General features: G+C 41.8%; 1 protein-coding gene across 2 annotated transcripts in view; it reads left to right on the forward strand.

Moving 5' to 3' along the window:
- ARL15 (ARF like GTPase 15) overlaps positions 1-21,464 on the forward strand; it is a 149,409-nt gene that overhangs the window by 62,107 nt on the left and 65,838 nt on the right. For both annotated transcript variants that reach the window (XM_072113998.1, XM_072114007.1), the window contains one exon: positions 33-241. In XM_072113998.1, coding sequence (XP_071970099.1) covers positions 33-241 — 209 coding nt within the window. The remainder of the gene's footprint in view (positions 1-32; positions 242-21,464) is intronic.

Raw genomic sequence — 21,464 nt, forward strand, 5'->3', positions numbered from 1 at the left:
TATATTGTTTTCTTGTGTTTTTCTTTACACAGGAGCAGCCAATATCCGTAAATACTGGAGCCGTTATTACCAGGGATCTCAAGGAGTAATATTTGTCCTTGATAGTGCCTCATCGGAAGAAGACTTAGAAACTGCCAGGAATGAGCTCCATTCCGCCCTGCAACATCCACAACTATGCACTTTACCGTTTTTAATACTGGCCAATCACCAAGACAAGCCAGCCGCACGCTCAGTACAGGAGGTAGGTCACATCACCTGCAGATCTAGTGCCTTGAAGGCCTAGAAAATCCTTCAGCCTTTTGGTGCAGAAAGTAGGACAAAGTTTAAAGGAGATTCTGAAGTTTTTGACTTGGTCCTGCTGCAGGATGTGAATTTAGTAAATTTCTCTGTGTCCTCCATTCAAGTAGCATCTGCAGAAAGCCACTGTTTCATGGGACAGGTTTAGCTAGGTGAGGACATTGCCATAGTCAAGGGGGAGGATGTGTCGTCTTCAATAGGTTGTTCATAGGTTCAATAGGCGACTTTTTATTTAAAGGGAAACTGTCAGACCTGATCAGCTAAATACATCCCTTACCTTAGTCATTGCAATGCTTCTAATCCTGTTATGCTGAATTCACACTGCTCGTGTCTGCCGGTACGTAGCACGGCGGGCACACAGCGGCGCCTGGGCAAGGAGGAGGGGTAGAGCGCTGCTCACCCCCGCCCTTCTCCATAGAGGAACACGGTGCCGTATGCCGAGAAAAGATAGGACATGTCCTATCTTTTCACGGGGTACAGAGCGGTATGGTGCCGCACTTGGTGCTGCACCGTACCGCTCCCATAGGGCGCCATGCGCCCATTGCTGTCTATGGGGGACGTATATAAGCCGTGTATACATCCCCCATACGGCAGTGTGAATGCAGCCTTACTCTGCGTTGCTGTTTTGTGTGATAAAAACAACTTTTATTCTTCTTGTCCTTGTTCATTTATGGAGTCAAGTAGGTGGGGCAACTTTCCGATCCACTCGAGCTCTGCCCGCCTCCTCACAGCTGCTCTGGCTTGAACTTGGGAATCAAAACACTGCCCCCAGCTGTACGTCACTACACTCTTTATCAAACTTCCCCGTATGTGCAGTACGCCCGTTAGTCGTGCGCCTCCGCACCCATGCCTACATGTCTAATATTGTTAATCAGTCTCTGGGACTCAAAGTTCCCGACAATCCAGATTGGGACATGGCGGGGGGAGCTTTATCAGACGTTTCTGAGGAACATGAGCAACCTCAACAATCAGAGCTCACCTTTTATTTTATAAACTTCTGTGGTAAAATGGAAGCTGAGCTCTAATTGGTCGCCAAGAGCAACTAGAACCGTTTTGCTTGCAAGCACTTGTGATGAATCTCCCCCATGGTTTCTATGCCTTGGTATAGAGACACACAATGTAAACATGTCTGATGTTGTATGCAGCTAATAACACGCTTCACTCTACAGACAGAGAAATCGAGTTTTGCCTTGCCACACGTATACCCAATAAATCCTTCGCTATAAATCAGAGGAATCTTTCAAGCATTGTAAAGTACATTTTGGCAGTGGCGCTCAGTCTTATAATTGTATCGTGCGGTATATAGGGTAGCATACATTCCTGCTGGATGAATAGTGGGACAACTCCCTTCTGTGTTTTTAAGTTGTATCAAGTGAGATCGTATTGTGTTCTACTCGATGACTGAAATATTCTTTCCCTTCTTACCTATCAAAGGTTTTTTTTTTTTTTGGTTTAACCGGCGACCACCTACCTGCCAGTGTTACCAGAGCCTCTCTGTGCTGTAGCTTCACAGGCTGTTACACTGTGCAGGAACACTCCCCCCCTGGAAAATGGGGGAAATGTAACATAAGACAGTATAACTGCTTCTGAAGTTACAGCATGAAGGGGTAATGGTAACACGATGGTTTATCATGATGGATTTCCTTTAAAAAGTCACCTTTTGATGTGTCAAATGCACTTCAACTTGCTGTGTTTTTGGAAATGTATAATAGCCAAATTTATTAAACTGTTTTCTGCGCCCCAATAAAATTTAGGACCTGACGCAGTGCTCACTGTGTAGACGTTTCATCTGCAGAACATGTGAAGGTGAACTTTACCTTTGGATCTTTTGATATTCTTTTCTATTCATCTTTTAAAAGTACAGATTTTTATCCCCCCCCCCCCTTCCTGTGTCTCGCAGGGGTTGTCTTTGTTCAGAAGTGTGAATTGTGTGTACAAGCCATGGTAGTCACGCTGTAGGTTACATTGAGGGCAGCTATGAGTCTGTGTGGTCCTCTGTCATACATGACGCGTCACTCGGTGTTATCAGAGCACCCAGGCACCCTAAATTATGTCCCAAGTAGACAGCCGCACGTTCTCACACATGCACAGCACATGCCGACTGCACAGCTAAAGAAGTCATGTCTTCTTACTTGTTCTGCTAGGTTTTTGTTTTAATTTGGTATAATATCCTTCCACCTATAAGTTTATCAAGGTAGCTATTAGAAAGAGGCAACCTCACAGCTTCTTGGTGTCAGCCCCTGCCTAGTAGAGTTTAGGACCTAAAGGAGGGCTAAGTGGCAAGAGATTTCACTCAATTACTAATGCCAAATAATTTTTAGTAAATTATATTTTCAGTCAGGTCGGCTCTTCCTGCTCCATTACACAGTCAGCCGATCAGACTGAGCAGATTGAACATAGTGTCGTATTTAGAGGCAGTATGTTATATAGCAGGCAGCGATGAGCAGATTGCACATAGTGTATCTGCAGGCACCAATTTATCGAGCAAGAAGAGCTGAGACGACTGTAAATGGTATCTGCAGACGGCATCTTATAGAGCAGGAGTAGCTGAGCAGATTGCACATAGTGTCATATATACAATCATCATATTATCGAGCGGGAGGAGCTGATTGTCATAATCTACTCAGCTCCTCCTGTTAACATGTTTCCTGTGTATATGATTGTATATACAATCTGCTCAGCTCCTCCTGTTCTATAACATTCTGCCTGTAGATAGGACACAATGGGGCAGATTTACTTACCCGGTCCATTCGCGATCCAGCGGCGTGTTCTCCGACGCTGATTCGGGTTCTGCCGGGATTCACTAAGGTCGTGCGTTCAATGTCCACTAGGTGTCGCTGCTGCGCTGAAGTCCACCGGAATTCACCTCCTCCGTCTAGGTGTATGTGAGTGTTATTTTTGCGACACAAATGGTTTTTAAAATTCTGCAGCTTTTCCAAATCCGTCAGGTTTTCCGACGGCCACACCCCCCCCCCCAATGCGCCACAATCCGATCATGTGCGCCAAAATCCCGGGGCAATTCAGCATAAATCAGAAAAATTCGGGAAACTTCTCAGCTCTTCCTGCTCTATAACATGCTGCCCGCACATAGGACACTATGTAGAATCTGCTCAGCTCCTCCTGCTCTATAACATTCTGCTTACAGATAGGACACTATATAGTACAACTGATACTGATCTCTACATTCGCCAGGTGTACTATATAAATTAAGCTTTCGGTGATAACGTTGTGGATTTCACTGTGCCCTTCCATGTTGCATTGTTTATTTTTCAGATGGGACAATTTGTACAATCTGCTGAGCTCCTCCTGCTCTATAACATGCTGCCTGCATATAGGATACTGTACAATCTGCTCAGCTACTCCTGCTTTGTAACATGCTTATTGCAGATTGGACTACATATTTATGGGGAAAGTTTTTCTTTTCCTCCTTTTTTCTTCTATTCTCCTCTTCCTTTGATCATTGATCTCAGTGACCCTACTTTCCAAACTTTTTCTCTCCTCGTCCTTATTCATTCGTGTTGAAGTACAGCCTTCCTTTAGGAACCTCTGGCCGTTCCACTTGAGTGAGTGAGGATCTAATGAGCCCTGAGTCGGTGTATTAGTGGCCATGATGGTGGCAGTGAGGGGACTGGCTAGACGAGGTAGGGCACAGGCTAGGTCATCGGAGAACAGAGATGGAGGGTGAAAGCCTCGTTAGCCCACGTTCGTTTGGCTGATTTGCTTCACCCCGGGTCACCATGGGCCAGTGACATTGGTGTCTTTGGAGTGCGAGCTCTGGAAATCCTAGTGTTGCGTGCATGAATGTTGTAAATTAAACTGTTTTTGTAGAATTTTCGTTCTTTATTTCGAGAAGGAGTCGGACCAAAGTTACAGATTACGTTGTCATCGACCAATATTTCGTAATGTAGCCAGAAGCATTAAAAACAGACTTTACTTTGGGATTGTATCTGAGCCGACCCGATTTGAGGTTCAGAGTTGGGGAGATGCTTAATCTGAGTAATTGTTACCACGTTTCTTTATTTACTTATGTCGCCCTCGTCGCAGCCAATCGGCGCCCAGCTCCTGAGGGCGTCTGTGCAGCGACGCTATTTAGATTAATAACATTTTCTTGTTTATGCAAAACATTCAGGACAATATTCATAGGATTAGTGCGAGTCATTGTAGGTGTTGAAATATCCATACACGCTAAACCCCAAGCCTTGACAGTATTCAGCCTCTTACGTTCCATCAACATCCTGATGTATAAACAGATTGTTTTACTGTGGATTTTTTCTTTGATGTGTTTTTTTTTTTTCACGTATAAGACACAGAATACTGACAAAATTCCTCAATTTTGCAAATTCCTACCTTAGGACCTCTCCCAAATTATTCTGTCTCGGGAACTGTTGGCTTTATGCGACGTTTTAGGAAGACTATGCCTGGCATTTCGATTATATTACGAAAAAAATTATATTTAAAAAATATATATATATATATATTTATATATGTATATACCCTGTTTCCCCTAAAATAAGACATCCCCCAAAAATAACACCTATTACAATTTTGTTCAGGCTTAGAAATATAAGACATCCCCTGAAAATAAGACCTAGCGGCAGTCATTGCAGCAGCTCCCCCCATGTCATACATTAGTATTAGGAAATCTTTTAGATGCCGCAGAAGGTTGTGACATGGGGAATAATTCATGGAATAAGACCACTGGCTGTTGTGCTGCTAATGTGATCCCAGCAGCTACCAGGATAAGAAGGGGTCATGTATGGGAAGTGCTTTTACTAAACGTGAGAGATTGGGGCCAATGATTCTAATAGAAATGGAGTCACAAGAAATACAGCACGAAATTCAGAGTTTGGAGAGTCATAAGGAGGTTAGAACGATAAAAGTAAATTCTTGTTCATGGAAAAATAAGACATCCCCTGAAAATAAGACCTAGTGCCTCTTAAGGAACAAAAATTAATATAAGACACTGTCTTATTTTCTGGGAAACAGGGTATATATCATATTTTTCAGACTATGAAAAAAAATCCTTTGATTTTCTCAAAAATCGAAGGTGCACCCTTTAGTCCAGTGCGCCTTATGTATGAACTGTACTTACAGACAACAGCTGCCTTGGACAGTGCACAGGTCTGCCACCTGCTGGTCATCCATCCTTATAATATGGATATATAATATAGGTGCTTATAATCCAGTGCGCCTTACATGAACCTAGATGTTTTAGCAGGCATTTATTGATGGTGTGCCTTATAGTCCGAAAAATACGGTATATATTATACACAGGTAGTCCCTGGGTTACGTACAAGTTAGGTTTTGCAGATTTGTTCTTAAGTTGAATTTGTATGCAAGTCGGAACTGTATACTTTATAATTGTAACCCCAGTCACAATTTTTTTTGGTCTCTGTGACTATTGGATTTTTAAAAATTTTGGGTTGTCATAAGAACCTGGATTAATACTAAAACGTAATTGCAGAAATCTGTGTTAACTATTATAGCTGATTATTGTAGCCAGGGGCTAAAGTACAGTAAATTACCAATTACCAGAGGTCCGTATGTAACTAGGGGTCATCTGTAAGTCGGGTGTTCTTAAGTAGGGGACCGCGTGTGTGTATATATATATTTTTTTTTTTTTTTTTTTTTCTATATTTATATATTGGGTTGTTCATTAGGTTCTGGAGCACCACACACTTTCAATACAGAGGCTGTCTATAAACCGTTAATAGGATATTTGTGGATCATCTCCCAGTCACAGGGTTATACCACTTTAAAAACCAGTAAAAGCCAATGAAATAGTAACGCTGTTTTTAAGGGGAAACGTCGATCTCGATTTCCAAATCTACTGGGAAACAAGACAAAAAGTTGATTCAAGTAGCTGGAATTCATAGCAAACATGAGAAATACTTAATAGATAGAGGCTCCACTCTGAACAATCCCAGTGATCACTGAAATGGAGACCTCCGAGTAGCCTTCCTTTCCTTCTTACTGCAAGATCATACGGTAATGAAGTTTAACATGCGTCATGCGACCTCCCCTCCTGAATACATTGTTCATGAGTGTAAAAAGTTTGAGAAAACTCAAACCCTTTCTCACTATATAAGGATTGTACTCACTTTATAACTTTCATCAGATTAATGGGCATCAATAATTTGTTCTATTAGATTATGTTCTCCTCATGTCTTTCCTCCTTGACATGTGCTTCAAAGCTTGAGTCAAGCAAACTGCCACAACTACTGCTTTTATAGAGGTGGTCACACTTGCCGATGAGCAATAAATAAAAGGCATTTGATTAAAAGCAGTTGCCTGCTACTTACCCCAACTACTGCCATAGGGTATTTCAAATTTTTCAGGTTTAATAAATAGATGTAAAAAATAAGTTTACTCAAGGTTTTGAAAGGCCCAGATCACATATTTGTCTCGATACATATAGAGGGAGTGCTTACTTTATACACAAGTAATGTTTACGGAAGGGCAGTAATGTAAAACGTGTGTGTGTGCGCGGAAAATTTTTCTTGTGATGTAACAACATATCATGTCGTCATCCGCTTCTCTATGAAACGGTTAATAAGTCTCTGCAATTAAAAAAAATTACAATTTATTTGCAAAATTGTTATTGAACACAAAACTGCAGTACAATCTGCACATGTGATTACAGGAACCTCTTTCCCCACAACTTTTTTTTACCCAAGACACAGATTTGGGCAAGTACTGCCCCCATCCGCCCCCAACAAAATGAAACCTAAAAATTCATACACTGGCAAGGGTACTGAGCGCGGGATTTAACAAATTGTGACGCAAGACCAAGCACTTACATGCACCGGGAAGAAGATGGTGAACTCCGGTGGACCTGAGCCTGGAAGTGACACATGCAGGATATCGGGCGCACAATTTTAGTGAATCGCAGAGCATTATCGTCGGACAATGCACTTTTGGTGAACTCCAGCAGCCGCATAAGTAAATGAGCCTCATTGTGTTGGTCTCGGGGGGGTTGACAAACGGTTCTGTTTTGTGCTAGTTCTGATCCTTTCTTGGAGCTGTGTTGCCTGTATATACTTCACAGTTTATTTTTGTTATTTTCCTCATTGCCAACGTACCATCAAGTCAGACTCCTGGGAAGTGATGAGTAACGTTTCCTTAGAAAATATCTCCCCCCTTTGTTTTAATGACTTATGACCTAATTTGCATTGTGTTATCCATTAATTATAGGGACATCGGCTTCTGAACCTTATGATATGGTTAGTAGAGCAATTAAAGATATTTTAAAGAAAATTTATAACAGGGTTGCACAAATTATAATTCTAATATCTAAATGATATTTTCACTAACTGAGATGCTCTTCAATGTAAAAATTGGGGCAAATCAGGATGTTTCAGGAGAAGCAAAATTCTACTGATAGTGGTCTGCTGAGTCAGGTGACTGTAAAACCTGATCCAGTTTCCCTACTCCTAGATGCTGCTCCCTAGTCTAGGTATACAGCCTGCAGACCCTGCCCCCCGAATATATAATCTGCAGCCCCTGCCCCCTCAGTATATGGCCTATAGCCCCTGCCCCCCCAGTATTCAGCCTGCAGCCCCCCATCCCTAATTTATAGCCTGCAGACCCCAGTATACAGCTCCTCACCCAGTAAACGGCCCCAACCCAGCCTATAAGGAATAAAAAGTGTACTCCCCTTCCGACGCGCCCCCGGGAGGTCCTCTTCTGTCCATCAATGCTCCCTCTCTCCGTGTGGAGCCATCGCTCGAGCTGTGACGTCAGTCGCTCGCTGACTTTCTAATGTGTGTGCCGCCATCGGCAAACACTGTGATGTCAGCGAGCCTCTGACGTCACGACTAGAGCAACGGCACCGCACGGAGAGAGGGTGCTGGAGCATCGATGGACAGTAGAGGACCTCCCGGGGGCGCTTCGGAAGTTGTGTACACTTTTTCTTTCTTATAGACTCGTGTGTAATCCGAGTTAGGGGGTTTCAGCACATTTTTTGTGCTGAAAAATTCGGCTTATACTCTAGTATATACGGTAATTATACCACCACTCTCGCATCCTCCAACTTGGCTTCTCTCTGATTTCAGTGGGATGGGTGCTGAAGGATGCAGGGGGTGCATTTAAATCATTGTGGTTTAGGCAGAGACTGGCTCTCTACCCTGTTTTCCCTTAAAGGCTCAGATGCAATGGATAGTTCAAGCTACAATAATGGTACCCAAGCAGTCTGGAGCATAGGATACGCAATGCCCTAGTAGCCTCTGCCGAAAACTTGTACATTGGCTAGATAAAGTTTAGATCGGGTCAGGAAGTATAACATTATTAGACTAGTTTAAGGCTTAGAATGTTAGGAGGAACCTTCCATCTGATCTGCCTTAATACCATATATACTCGTGTATAAGCCTAGTTTTTCAGCACAGAAAATGTGCTGAAAACCCCAACTCTGCTTACACACAGGTGTATAAAAAAAAAAAACTTAAATGTCACCTTCTGATGCTCCCCAATGATCCACATGACTCCTCTTCCTTCTCCTGTACACGTGGAACAGAGCGAGCAAAGACTCATCCATGCGTTGTGCCCGCGGCGCACACTATGACACTCTGCGGACAGAGCGCATGGACACGTCTCTGCCCACTCTGTTTCACGTCAACGGGAGAAGGAAGAGAAGTCATGTGGATCATTGGACCCTAGGCTTATACTCGAGTCAATAAGTTTTCCCAGTTATTTGTTGTAAAATTAGGGACCTCGGCTTATACAATAGGTAGATTCCAGATCGTAGGTTTCATTTAATGGCTAAAGCAGAAAGGATCAGGTCAACCTGCCATAAAAATGGAACTATATTGGCGAAGACTGCAATAGATAAGGTTGTTTGTGGGCTGATTATCATCAGGAATTGGTTTAGAGTGGGCCTTTTTAGTTTAGTTTTTAGCTGGTCCAGTTTGTATAGAACATTTCTAGTTGATGTCATGATGGGGTGTTCTGATCTGACCCCCCACCCCCCTCCTCAATGAGCATTGGCCATCATTCATAGAAGCTCCTAGAAGGCCACCACCAGGTCAGTGTAAAGCATGGGCTCGTCCAGTCCAGCTCTACACAAGTGAGTTTCTGACAAGTTCGGAACTTGCTATATTACTAGTTCCAATACAGAACTGATGAACTGAATTCATCTTCTAAAAATCCCATGTACAAACCCGTGTGTATATAAATAATATGTCAAAATTTACCCTTGATATTCCAATATGTTGCCAGACTACAAGATGTCATGACACCACAAAAAGTAAAGGTCTGGTCTATTCATACGATCTACAAGAGGCACAGGGCGGAAGTGCCCCAGACATACGAGACATACATGGCACAGTAGGTTTTCAGTAGCCGGTTTCAAAGGGGAACTTTTTGTTAATTCTAATTTATGTAGGAAATTGTATGCGGATTAGTCATTTATCATTTTGTTTATACATGGTAAAAAATCATATTTGAAACAATTTGGGGAATTCTTCTCATGATATCTTTTGTACTCGCAGATCATAGCATCCAGACTGTTTGAATTGGATGACAATAAAAGATTTTTTTTTTCCCCCCTTGATTTCACTGTTCGGAGACTTAGCTGGTTGTTTAAACTTGTCTGGTAGATGACTGATAGAACCCGACCTGTTCCATAATCTGTCTGATACCATCTGAAAAAGTGTTGACTTGTGAGTGAAAGGGGAAACCATTGGACAATAGATTAGACAGGTCGTGATTGTTAGGAGTAGGCCGTCCTTGTTGATTTTACATTTTTTGTGCCGGTAACCGCAGTTATGTAATAATAAAGGGAGAATAAAACCTGATGCCCCGGCTTTATTTCATACATACTCTACCAAATGTTAAAATAACACCCCAGCTGCTTAGAGAAATACTCACTGCTGCCTACGCGACTCCTTTTACGTCGAATTGAGGTTTGTGACTGCGGCCGCCACAAGTGAATTCACATTTTATTTAGTGCTTTATATTCATACAGTTTTGAAATACATTGTGTGATCTTAAAAGGAATTTTAACACACCTTGCTTCCAACCACAAACCACTCACTTTGATGGTGACGGATGATTTCAAGGGGCAATGGTAGGAACCGGATGTAAATAATTGGATAGGATGCTATCCTCTGGACTTACCATTGTCTGTTGGTTGAGGACCCCTTAATTGAGCATCTGTTTTGCCTGGCATAAAACGGGGCATAGGACTGGAAGCAGTTGGCTATGTTTCTCATGTAGTGCCAGGAAGCCATAACTTCCTTGCACTTCACTCTCTGTAGTTGCGGCTTCAGTATTTAGTAGCTTTACACCTTCAAAATCATCTTTCTTTCACGGTTTAGCACGGTTCTATTATCCAGAAAATCAACTTTGAGGTGAGATGTAAATTGGTTGTGTAAAGTCAAGGAGGCGGAGAGTTCAACACCGAAGTCAAGCTCTCCTCACCTCTGAATGCCTCCTCCTGTGATTGACATCGTGCCCTGGATTCTGGAGATTGGCTTAGTGATTTCTCTGGGTGCAGAATAATCAATTACAGTGAAGGGGGCATTCTGAGGAAGAGAGAGCATGACTTCAGTGTAAAACTCTCCGCCTCCATGACTTTATACAACCAAATCACATCTTACATCAAAGTTGATTTTCAGGATGATGCCCCTGCACTGGACCATGAAAGAAATATCATCTAAGCATGTGTTCAGCTTCTTGACAATGTACTGGTAGTGGTTAATTAAGTAAATTTCTGCTAACAGCAGGTTCCCTTTAAGTGAGATGGGGAGTTTTATTGAAACCATTTAATTGTCACTAAAGTACTCACTTTTGAGTCCCCCCCCCCCCCAGTATATAATCCAGTGAGGGGAAATTGTGTTGATACCCAATTTTTTTAGTTATGTTGCACGTTCAACGGAAACGCAACTTTACATTTTTTCTCCCCCACCTGATCTTATATCGCACTATTTTGTTTGCCATCAATCCCATGATGCTTCAGCTTGGAATGACCATCTCTTCTAGCTGGGGGTACACTATAAGTATCCACTAAGTCTATAGCTGCATAGTCATAACTGCGTGATCGGAACCATTTGAGAAGAGAACTTGAACATCCCAGAATCCTGACGTTAGGTTAATGCAGTTCTTGGTTCTGTCCATCCTGCTTAGTTTGATTGACGGATGCCCCGACCTGTAGTAATTTAAGAAGTACACTGGGTGGAAGCCACCTAACGGACACCTCTTTCTTTTTTAGGGCTTATTTTTAAACTATGTCTTGTGTCCCAGATCTTGTTTTTTTTAATTCTCTTACAAGGCACAAATGCAAAGATAGGAAGTGTTTTATAACCTCACACCTTGCCCTATGGCAAGTGCTGATACCGGTGTTGAGGCCAAGTGCCACAGGTAGGATTTCTAGACTGTAATTGAAGTCTCGGCCAAACTCATTTATATTTTAGTCTTGCCCTGATAAGTGAACCTGTCACAATTCATTACCAGCGGTGAAACTTTAAAGGTTTTTTTTTTTTTTTTTTTCCATGTTGCTTTAACTGTTTGTGTCAGTGATCATTTTTTATATCTGTCTTGTGTTTTTGGAATCAGCAGCTGCTTCCTAGTGCCTAAGGCAACATTTAGGAGAGACTGGTAAGGCTGTATTCATTTATTATTTTTGCCATCCATTGGGAGGATTCCCGACGTATCCTTACAATGAAGGGCAGCATTTGATGCCACTGTATGCTCATCCTGGTGCATACACTTAAGGCACCAGGGACCTCATTTTCACTAAAGACAGGTTGCAGAAGCCCATCACACCTGCAGTGCAAATATACCTTTTATAAGCATTTGCATTACACTATAATTGTGTGTTATAACCTTGGATCCTGACAAAATCCTGCGGTAGTCCCAGGGGCTGGACTTTGGTTTGAATGCATTTCAAAAAACATGTGTTACTCACTCCTAAGAGCTTAGCCCCCACCTTTGTGCTCCTGTATAGCTCCTCCTCCTGCTCCTTCTCAGAGCTCACAGCCTGGTGACCTGACCTCAGTGGGGGAGGAACAAGCTGTACAGGAGCACAAAGATGGAGGCAGCTCAGATAAGTCACATGTTGATTTTTGAAAAGCATCCAAACCAAAGCACAGCCCCTGTAACTACCCCAGGATTTTGTAAGGATGCAAGAGTAAGTTATAACACACAATTATATTGTACTGCAGGTGCTTAGAAAAGGCAGAAAGGTATTTTTGCACTGCAGGTGTGATGGGCTTTTGCAACCTGTCTTTAGTGAAAATGAGGTCCCTGGTGACAGGTTCCCTTTAACGTTTGCCAAAAACAAGACCTGGACGCAACCTAAGAGACTACAACCGGGGTAAGATAAATGCTCGACAAATGGGGCACATGAGGATCACTTCCAGCCACCCTCCCATGTTTGCTTGCTTACCCGGTCTAGACATATCAATGGAGGGGAGATCTAATGGATGATTAAAGTTTAATTCTTCATATTTTAATGTTTATATTATTAATGACAGATTGCTAAATTGGCTTAAACACTTGGCACGGTCTTTGCCGAAAATAATCTTGACGTCCATAATTTATCTGTCTGCCATATGTGTGCTGACATGTTCTGCTGCCGTCAACTGTCTGATGTGTGTTCGTAATTGGTTCTTTAGCTTTTATACTAATTTAATTCAGTGTGTAAACATGGGCAGAACCTTTTGTGGTGAAGTGTTGCTTGATTAACCTTCTTGTTGGGTCTCTTCTAAAAAAAGCCTGTAAGTTTCCCCCTCTGCCCTAAACTAACCACTTACAAGGGGGAGATTTATCAGACGTTTCTGTTTTAAAACTGGTCTAGCTTCCCATGGAAACCAATCAGAGCTCATCTTTCATTTTCCCCACAGTTGTTTGTAAAATAAAGCTGAGCTCTGATTGGTTTCCATGGGAAACTAGACCAGTTCTACCACAGAAACTTCTGATAAATCTCCCCAGATCTGCTGTCAGACACTTTTGATAAATCCCTTGGTACCGTAGCTATGATTTTTAAGAGATCCTCCCTGTAGAACAATCAGTCATTTTTGGAGTGACCCAATGGGTTAAGTTAATAAAACATTGGGGCATTGGGATCAAAACAAAGGGAATGAGGCATATCTAATATTGAGTTTGTTTTCTGACAATGGATAGGTACTGATTGTTATGATGTTCTTTAGTAGGCCCACTATGCACGTTCCAAGACCAGTTCCTAATTTATATGTAGAAATGGGAAATTTCATATCATTTTCTTTGGATACCAAAGAGCCCCTGTCCCTGGGCCAGATTTGCAGTCTGGACCATGGTTCTGTTGTGTGAGGTCCTCTTAAGCTCTGTAGAAGAGGACCAGGCTGCCGACTTGTGCCTCAGAATGTAAATCAGCATGTAGTACATGCAAATACAGGCCAGTTTTCAGACCAAATTTACAATAGACTTGCCCTAAAGGTCCCTTTTCGCTGAAAAAGAGGAAAATTAGGCCAAAATCCACTTCACATTAAAATCAATAGGTGGCGGCTGCTTCTCTGTGAGGAATCGCATCTCAATTCTGAGCAACTCCCCATAAAATGTTGGGTCCATCAAAATCTGTATTGAAACCAATATTGATGTGAAATTCGGTGGCCAGGGGTGACCGGTGTGTATGCAGCCCATGTATAGCAGCAGTAAGTGCGCCCCTTGTACATTACTGGACCAACTTGTACAAATTAAACACAAATGTGTGAAGAAAGGGCCACAACCTGTTTCTTGTCTTGTGAGGAGAGCAATAAATTGGCGCGGTAAGCCCTGCGGAAGACGTATATCCAAGTGACAGGGGGCAACATCAATCCCACTCCTAGCAGTGTGTCATGCTGGAAATGCTGACCTGAGAATGTGGGTGGTATTACACACATAACCCCTCACGTATTTGGTTATATTTATGACAATACGTTCCCCCGGGTCCCTTTCGGCCTTTCCTGAGAGCTGAAAATATGGGATGATGATATAATTGCATCTTGTACTGAATAATGGAGCTGAACCAGAACTGATAGAATAACGGAATTACATGGGGGGCGTTCAGTGTTTTCACTTAATTTTTTTTTTTTTTAGATGACCTCATAAGCGCTGTCCATGTGTGTGAAATAATGCAGGTTCTGTGTACTGTATGCACAGATAAACCATTGCTTACTTGCTCTATATTAGCGGGGATCAAAGTCTCAAGCTCATTGTCCTAAAACTCATTTGCACCTACCCTGTTTCTCTGAAAATAAGAGGTACCCCCAAAATAAGTCCTAGTTACAGTTATATCTTCTGAACTGTGGCACCCAGAAACACACTTCTGGTGTCATTTTAAAGAGGAGAGTATCCAATTAAAGGGGTATTCCCTTTGCAGAAATGTAATGTATAATTTGTAAAACGCTATGGAATTTAATGGCTCTATACAAGTAAAGATTATTATTTATTCTTATCATTATTATTATGTATTAGTATAATATTATTATAATATAATTATGTATTATTATACTATTATTATATTATCATTATTATTATTTATTAGGAATTCCTTGCGGCTTTCTTGATCTCTGCTACAAAAAGCTTCTATGTTTACTTCCAGTTGATAGAAATCTGTCCATGGTCACACAGGTGCACGGCTCATTAGTATAACATAGTGTAATCAGAGCTGAGGATAGAAGAGTTGTGCACCTGTGTGACCATGGACAAATTGGAAGTAAACATAGAAGCTTTTTGTAGCAGAGATCTAGAAAGCCGCGAGGAATTGATACGGAAATTATATTGGAAAACAATATTATATTATACAAACAATAACATATTGACCCATTGGGGCCCCCGCCCCCCAAGAGTCTGATATTCTGTGTTTGCGTTCGGTCAGTGGGTTTCATTGTGTAGGGGTCACAGCAGGTGCCTTGCACGAGTGACCTGCCCACAACTGTGGAATGAAATCTCTTGAGGAGATGGCACTTGGCCGCTAAAATTGAAGCTGATGGTTCAGTTAAGTAGATTTTTATCATTTTAATATAAAGATGGCGTTGTTGGAATACAACGTAAAGAATTGGCGAAATCATCTCTACTCCACCTGATCATGTCTCAATTATTGCCGGTCTCCGTTTGGATACAGAGACTGAATCGGTGACATCAGTGATCAGTTGCAGTGGTCACGTCCCATCTATATGATGGCGCCATGCGGCCTCAGTGACCAGCAGTGATGGCAACTGACTGTCAATGCCAAAGGTAATATGACCGTTAAGTTTGTTCTCTGACTAATGCGTGTAATGTATATGTATCGTTCACATGTGGGGTCTCAGAATTCACATTATTTGCTTTCTTTCGACATTCTAAGAGGCATGAGGTCACATGTTCACCCTGAACCCACTTGGGTTGAATACAAGCCACAATACTACGCCAGTCTAAATATTTTGTCGGCTAACGTAGTGTTGCACCATTCAGATAAACAGGACTGGGCTGCGATATTTTAATATATTGTAATTTTAATTTTTTTTTTTTCATGTAAAAAATATAAAATTTTAAAAAATATATTATTTACCTTCGTATCTGATTATGAAAATGTTCTTGTGACGTGTTGGTCCCAATACCGGCGCAGTCTAATGATAGAAATAAGCAGTGCATTCTGGGAAACATAAAATGCATAGGTTTTTTTTTTTTCCTTTTTTTCACAACTGGATTTTATAGCCTTATTTTCTGGCAATTAGACCCTTTACTAGAAATTGGTGCAGGCTCCATAGAAAATCTATCCGTGTCATCATTTAGCCCAACACTTCCACATCCAAATACTACGAGTTCCCAGAAAGTGATTCATGCTCAAGGTATTACAGAGGTCATTCACAGTTTAGGTTAGAGATGTATTTGAGCACATATGTGTTACTGAATAAATGTTATCTTTTCTTGGCCCGGGGTTGATGACAGGCTGCTTCTGGTAGGTCAGATGGAACGGAAACCCGTGTTTTGACGGAAGTTTTTAACTCTGTTTTAATTTGCAATTGTGAGAAGTATAGAAAAAGTCACAGACAAACACCACTGCAGCTTCCAATACTAAGTAGTATTAGATATTATGTAACACATGAATTATGTTTTTGTTGGGGTGGGGTTTGCGCCCCATTCTACTTATAAAGTTTTCTTTGAGCTGTGTTCCTTAAATAGAACCTGTCACCCATAAATTCGGCACTTGGAGCTGTTTAGTGGAGTAAGAAGCTCTTAGTGCTTAAACAAACACCGCAGTGTTTCCGGTAACGCTATCTAACACTGCGGCGGGGTTACAATGTAATCATCGGACCGCTCGCAAAGCTGTCGGGTGTATTCATGAGGCGGCGTTCCCTGGACCGCCCCGCTCTCTCTATAGGCCGGCAGTCACTGCCCCTAAACCCACCCACAATCCTGCCCTCTCATTAATGCATCGGACCGTTTTGAGAGCGGTCCGGCGTTTACATTGTACTCTGCCGCAGTGTTAGAGGTTTTCAATGGTGGAGGTTTCCGGTAACGCCATCACTCTAACACTGCGGTGTTTGTTTAAGCACTAGGAGCTGCTTACTCTAGTAAGCAGGTTCTAGTGCCGAATTTATGGGTGACAGGTCAGTTTTAAGGTTACCAAGCAACTGCAAGACTTCCTTTATGCATGTCCACCATTAGGCTGAATCATTGGGACCAAACCACCAATTTTTCACCGTAATTTACCTGCAAATTCCATCTCTAACCTGTGATAAATTTGAAGGAGTTGAATGGGGGGGGTGGCTTTTCGACACTGAATTCTGCAAATCTGGACTGCAAATCCAATGGGTGAACATACTTTTAAGTTACATGCACACAACCATAATGGGGGGCCTTGATCTGACACCCACTCACAGAGCAGTGAACGCGCCGTACCCAAGATGGGTGGCCATGCAGCAACTGATAGATTAGTATTTTTTTGTCAGATTTGTAGAACAAATGCCTGCCACTCAAGATAATTTTACATGCAATCTACTTTTATTAAGGAATATTCTTGCATGTATCTTGTTATATAACACAATCCAAAAAATTAACGTTTCGTCCCTGTCTCCGGACCTTCATCCGTAAACGGATTGGCGCAGGTTCAGAGAGAAATGTTGATTAACGGACTGTCGCGTCTGTGGTATTAACCAGACTTGTGGCTGCTTGGCTTCTTATGGAGAGGGGAGGAGTGAGCAGCGACCACCCCCCTCCCTTCTCCACCCAGCCATGTGTTTCACTCAGCTTTCGACCTTTGAGAAGAATACAGTGTCAAATAACTGCATATATTGCCTTTTTCTAACCCCTGTCCAGTCTCTGTAAATAGATATTATTGAAAAGTTTAAAAAAATTTCCAATGAACTTTCTGCATTGATACCTTACAGTTTTCTAGGCCTCTGCTTGCTTTCATTTATTGATATCTTCTGCCCACAGTCATGTGACAAGCACATATGCACAGCTCGTTGCTAGTCACGCACAGTATTCAAAGCTCTGGTATGAGCCGTGCACCTGCGTGGTAGTCATGTGACCATGAACTGAAGTATATAATGAGTGACAGCAAGCAGAGATCTAGAAAACTCTGATTAACTGTTCCAGAAAATTATAGTGGGAATTTTTTTTTATAAAAATCTAACCACTCAAGGTCAGATCATGATTATTCTGCAGCATTGCTGTAATAATGGGGAAGAAGGGACTCCTAGCATTCTATATCAATTGGATACTTGGAGTCCCATTCTCGGCAATGCACACTTTTCACCCAGGTGTTTTTATTTAGCAGTAGACTGCAAAAGGGAACACTCAGTTCTTTGTTAGGTAACGTTTTTCAGATTGGCTGCAATGGTGTGGTGCCACTTGGCAGCTGCTGTGCTTGTGGGGTGGAGACTTTAGAGGTACTATCATTCTGGGGCCCACCCTTCATCAGCCCCTAGGAAATAGAGCCTACTAGCCTTCAAATAAGGTTGTCTTCTGCTTTATGTCTGAGCAGTTTGAGGATAGAATCTGGGCCCACCGGAGGATCCTCTGATTCTCCTGTGGGCCAGTCTGATACTGACAGCATTTGGAATTTGCAGTAAAATAATTTTACTTCAGCGTTTTTTCATAAATTTTTGTACACCTTAGGTGGTCGGGATTTGTATACACATCAGATGTGCTTGAAGCTAAGCTGATTTATCAGGAAATTTTTTTATTTTGTGCGTGTCCTAGACAGTTGGATGGCTATAAAGATAAATGGATGGATACTGATGCATCTTCTTGCTTATAATATACCGTATGAAGCGGTGAGATAAGTAGAAGGCAGAAGGCACAATGCGTGATGCTCCATGTCACACTGCGTCACTGTACAGTGGGTGTCATGTGACATAATGAGCCGCATTCGAAAGGCTAATTGACTCTGATCTTTGTTAATTTCCGCAAAGTAAATCTTTTAATGATGCTTTGAAGGGTTCATCTGAAATAGATGAAAGCTGAAGCTTTACTCAGTGTCCGGGCCTTGATGTTAATTGAGTCCTGTGACCCAAGAGCATGGAATGTCTTCCGACGATGTGATCGGCTTTAGGATTTTTTTTTCCTGTCCATAATGGCTTTTGAGAACATCTTGTCTGTGAATCACATTAGCCACCACCAATTTGTCATCAGTGCTCTTCACTATACATGTAACCTACACATGAGACCCAGTGAGTCAGAACTTTATCGGAATGTATGGCCAAATTTCCTAAGAAACCTGATCCTGATTTCTTTTTTTAATTACATTGTGGAAGTCACTAATTTACTGTGTATTCTGGTAAATCCTACACTTGTACTGACAACTTCTAAAAACAAATGGACAGAAGAATTAAAGGAAATGTACCTCTATGTTATAGCTGTATTCACCCTTAAAGGGAACCTGTCGCCACATTTTTACAAATGCCGCTAAGGACAGATTCCCATAGAGTCCTCTTAATTATCTGACACCCTTCTTTTAGCTAAAAATGAGTTCCCATGAATCAACTTTATCTTATTTTACCAGACATAAAATCAGGTGTGTCCTGCTTGGCCAGCCCCTCCCATCTACTCCTCCCCATGCCTCTTCTCAGAATTTTATGTGGCCAGGGTGCTTTCATCCGAGGTCCTGTTACATTTGAAACCTCTACCACATGTATGTATTTGATCACATGAAACCATAGCAGTCTCCATGGACTTCTACTTCTTCCCATGTCTTCATGGAGGATGCTGTCATTTCATGTGATCAGATACATACATGGGGGGAGATGTTGCAAATGTAACAAGACGTTAGATGACATTGCCCTGGTCACATGACATGAAGTGCCTAAAGATGTAACATTGTTCTCTTTCAATGTACCAAACAGCCGCGTGTCCTAGAAGTGAGACCAGCCAATCAGGAACAAGGAGGCAGGGCAGTGCAAGTAAAATTTACCCCTACTCACTCTCTCCAACCAGTAACACCCGTGATCATACTTTCCAGACACAACCCGGAGACAGGTGTAGAACTATTTCTGGAACAAAGAAGTCATCTATTTTATTATTTTTTTTTTTAATCCTTGTCCACCCCTTCAATAACCTTTTACTTGTTGTCTTTTACTATGTTGTTTGCCAAACACCTGTGCAAGGGCAGGAGTGTGAGGCAGTAGTGTCTGCTGACTAATCTTGTAGTGGTGTACAGAGCAGAGAGTCATCAATAGGAACCTTCATCACACCTCCAGTCTGTAACCATCCATAATAATTATAATAATTCCTTTTATTTATATAGTGAACACAGATTTCGCAGCGTTACACAAAACTTACCAAATCAGTCCCTGTCCCCAATGGGGCTCACAATCTAATCAACCTACCAGTATGTTTTGGAGTGTGGGAGGAAACCGGAGGACCCGGAGGCGCTGTGGGCAATAGAAGGTGTGAGGAGTATAAGAACCTACAATATTCCTTCAGTGAGCAGCCAATCCTGCACCACCTCAGGAAAGCCCCTCCCTTCATCTGCCCAACTTCCGCCACAACTGCCTTCCACTACGGTTCCCTTTTAACCCCTGTCCCAGAGAAAATTAACATGTATTCTTTGGGTCAATAAAGGCTGTTGATCACTTTTTTTCTCCCAGAACCATGCCGTAGTTATAACACTTGTGGACCTTATGAATGGTGTTTCTCCCGAATTTCCTGGGTTCTGTTCCATTGACTGGAAACTTTCAAATTTCCAACTAATGTATCAGATTTCATGCTGATATATCTTATAGAAATGGTGTCAGATTGCAGGCGGAAAATCTGCACCAGAAATGTTAAACTTACTTTTTCTTATCTATATCGAACGAAACATTTCTAGAAGGTGTTTGTTGGTGAAGATTTAACCCTGGAGAATGCATCCATCTTTATTTGTAGACTGGCATACATTACATGGTTTATGTAGAAGAAGATATACTCCTAAAGGAAATCAACCATCAAAATCATATAGATGTGTCCACCCTAATTTTTCTAAGAAAAATTATTAAGGAAGTCAAAATTATTATTTAAGAAAATTAAAATCCATCATGATAAACCAGGGACACTTACTCATAGATCCGGGCACCCTGGCTGTGGTAATCTTCTTATATTTTTTTTTAACCTGCCCTCCTTCCTTCTAACATCAACCTTTTAAAATGATGCTAATGAGTCAGGAGGTTTCTGGAGTTCGTTACTAGAGCCCCTCCTTGCTGCAGCTTCACAGGCTATTACACGGTCTCCCTCCCCCTTTTTAGGAATGTATTAAAACACAATAAAATCTGTATAAATTTAGTGTCGTACCAAGCCAAACCATAAATGAAAGGTGTTATTTAGTGCGTATAGTGAAAGTTGTAAAAACCAAGCCCACAAGAAAATGGCAATTTCACCGGATTTGGAATTTTTTTTTTCTCAGCTCCCAGTACCAGGCATGGAATAATAAATAACCATCACTAAGAAGTGCAATTTGTTACACAGAAAATAAGCTCTCATACATCTCTGTACACAGAAAATGAAAGTCCTAGATTTTCTGCCTCGTCTGTTGGCTCCTCCCACTGCACTTTGGTAAGGACAGGGAGAGGACTTCCTGTCTGCGCAGGGTGGCATTTGAAGAGACACTGAGCTGTCAGTCTAAAGAAGGAGACGGGGTTCTCTGGCAGTCTCACCAAATCTTGACTCTTCTCTGCAGAAGTTGACTCATGTCTTCCCATTTGTAGTTCAGAAAAACGGCTGTAGGTACAGTTAAGATATAATGCCTCAGTGAC

The sequence above is a fragment of the Engystomops pustulosus genome, chromosome 1 (assembly GCF_040894005.1).
Source record: "Engystomops pustulosus chromosome 1, aEngPut4.maternal, whole genome shotgun sequence".
Taxonomy (NCBI): domain Eukaryota; kingdom Metazoa; phylum Chordata; class Amphibia; order Anura; family Leptodactylidae; genus Engystomops; species Engystomops pustulosus.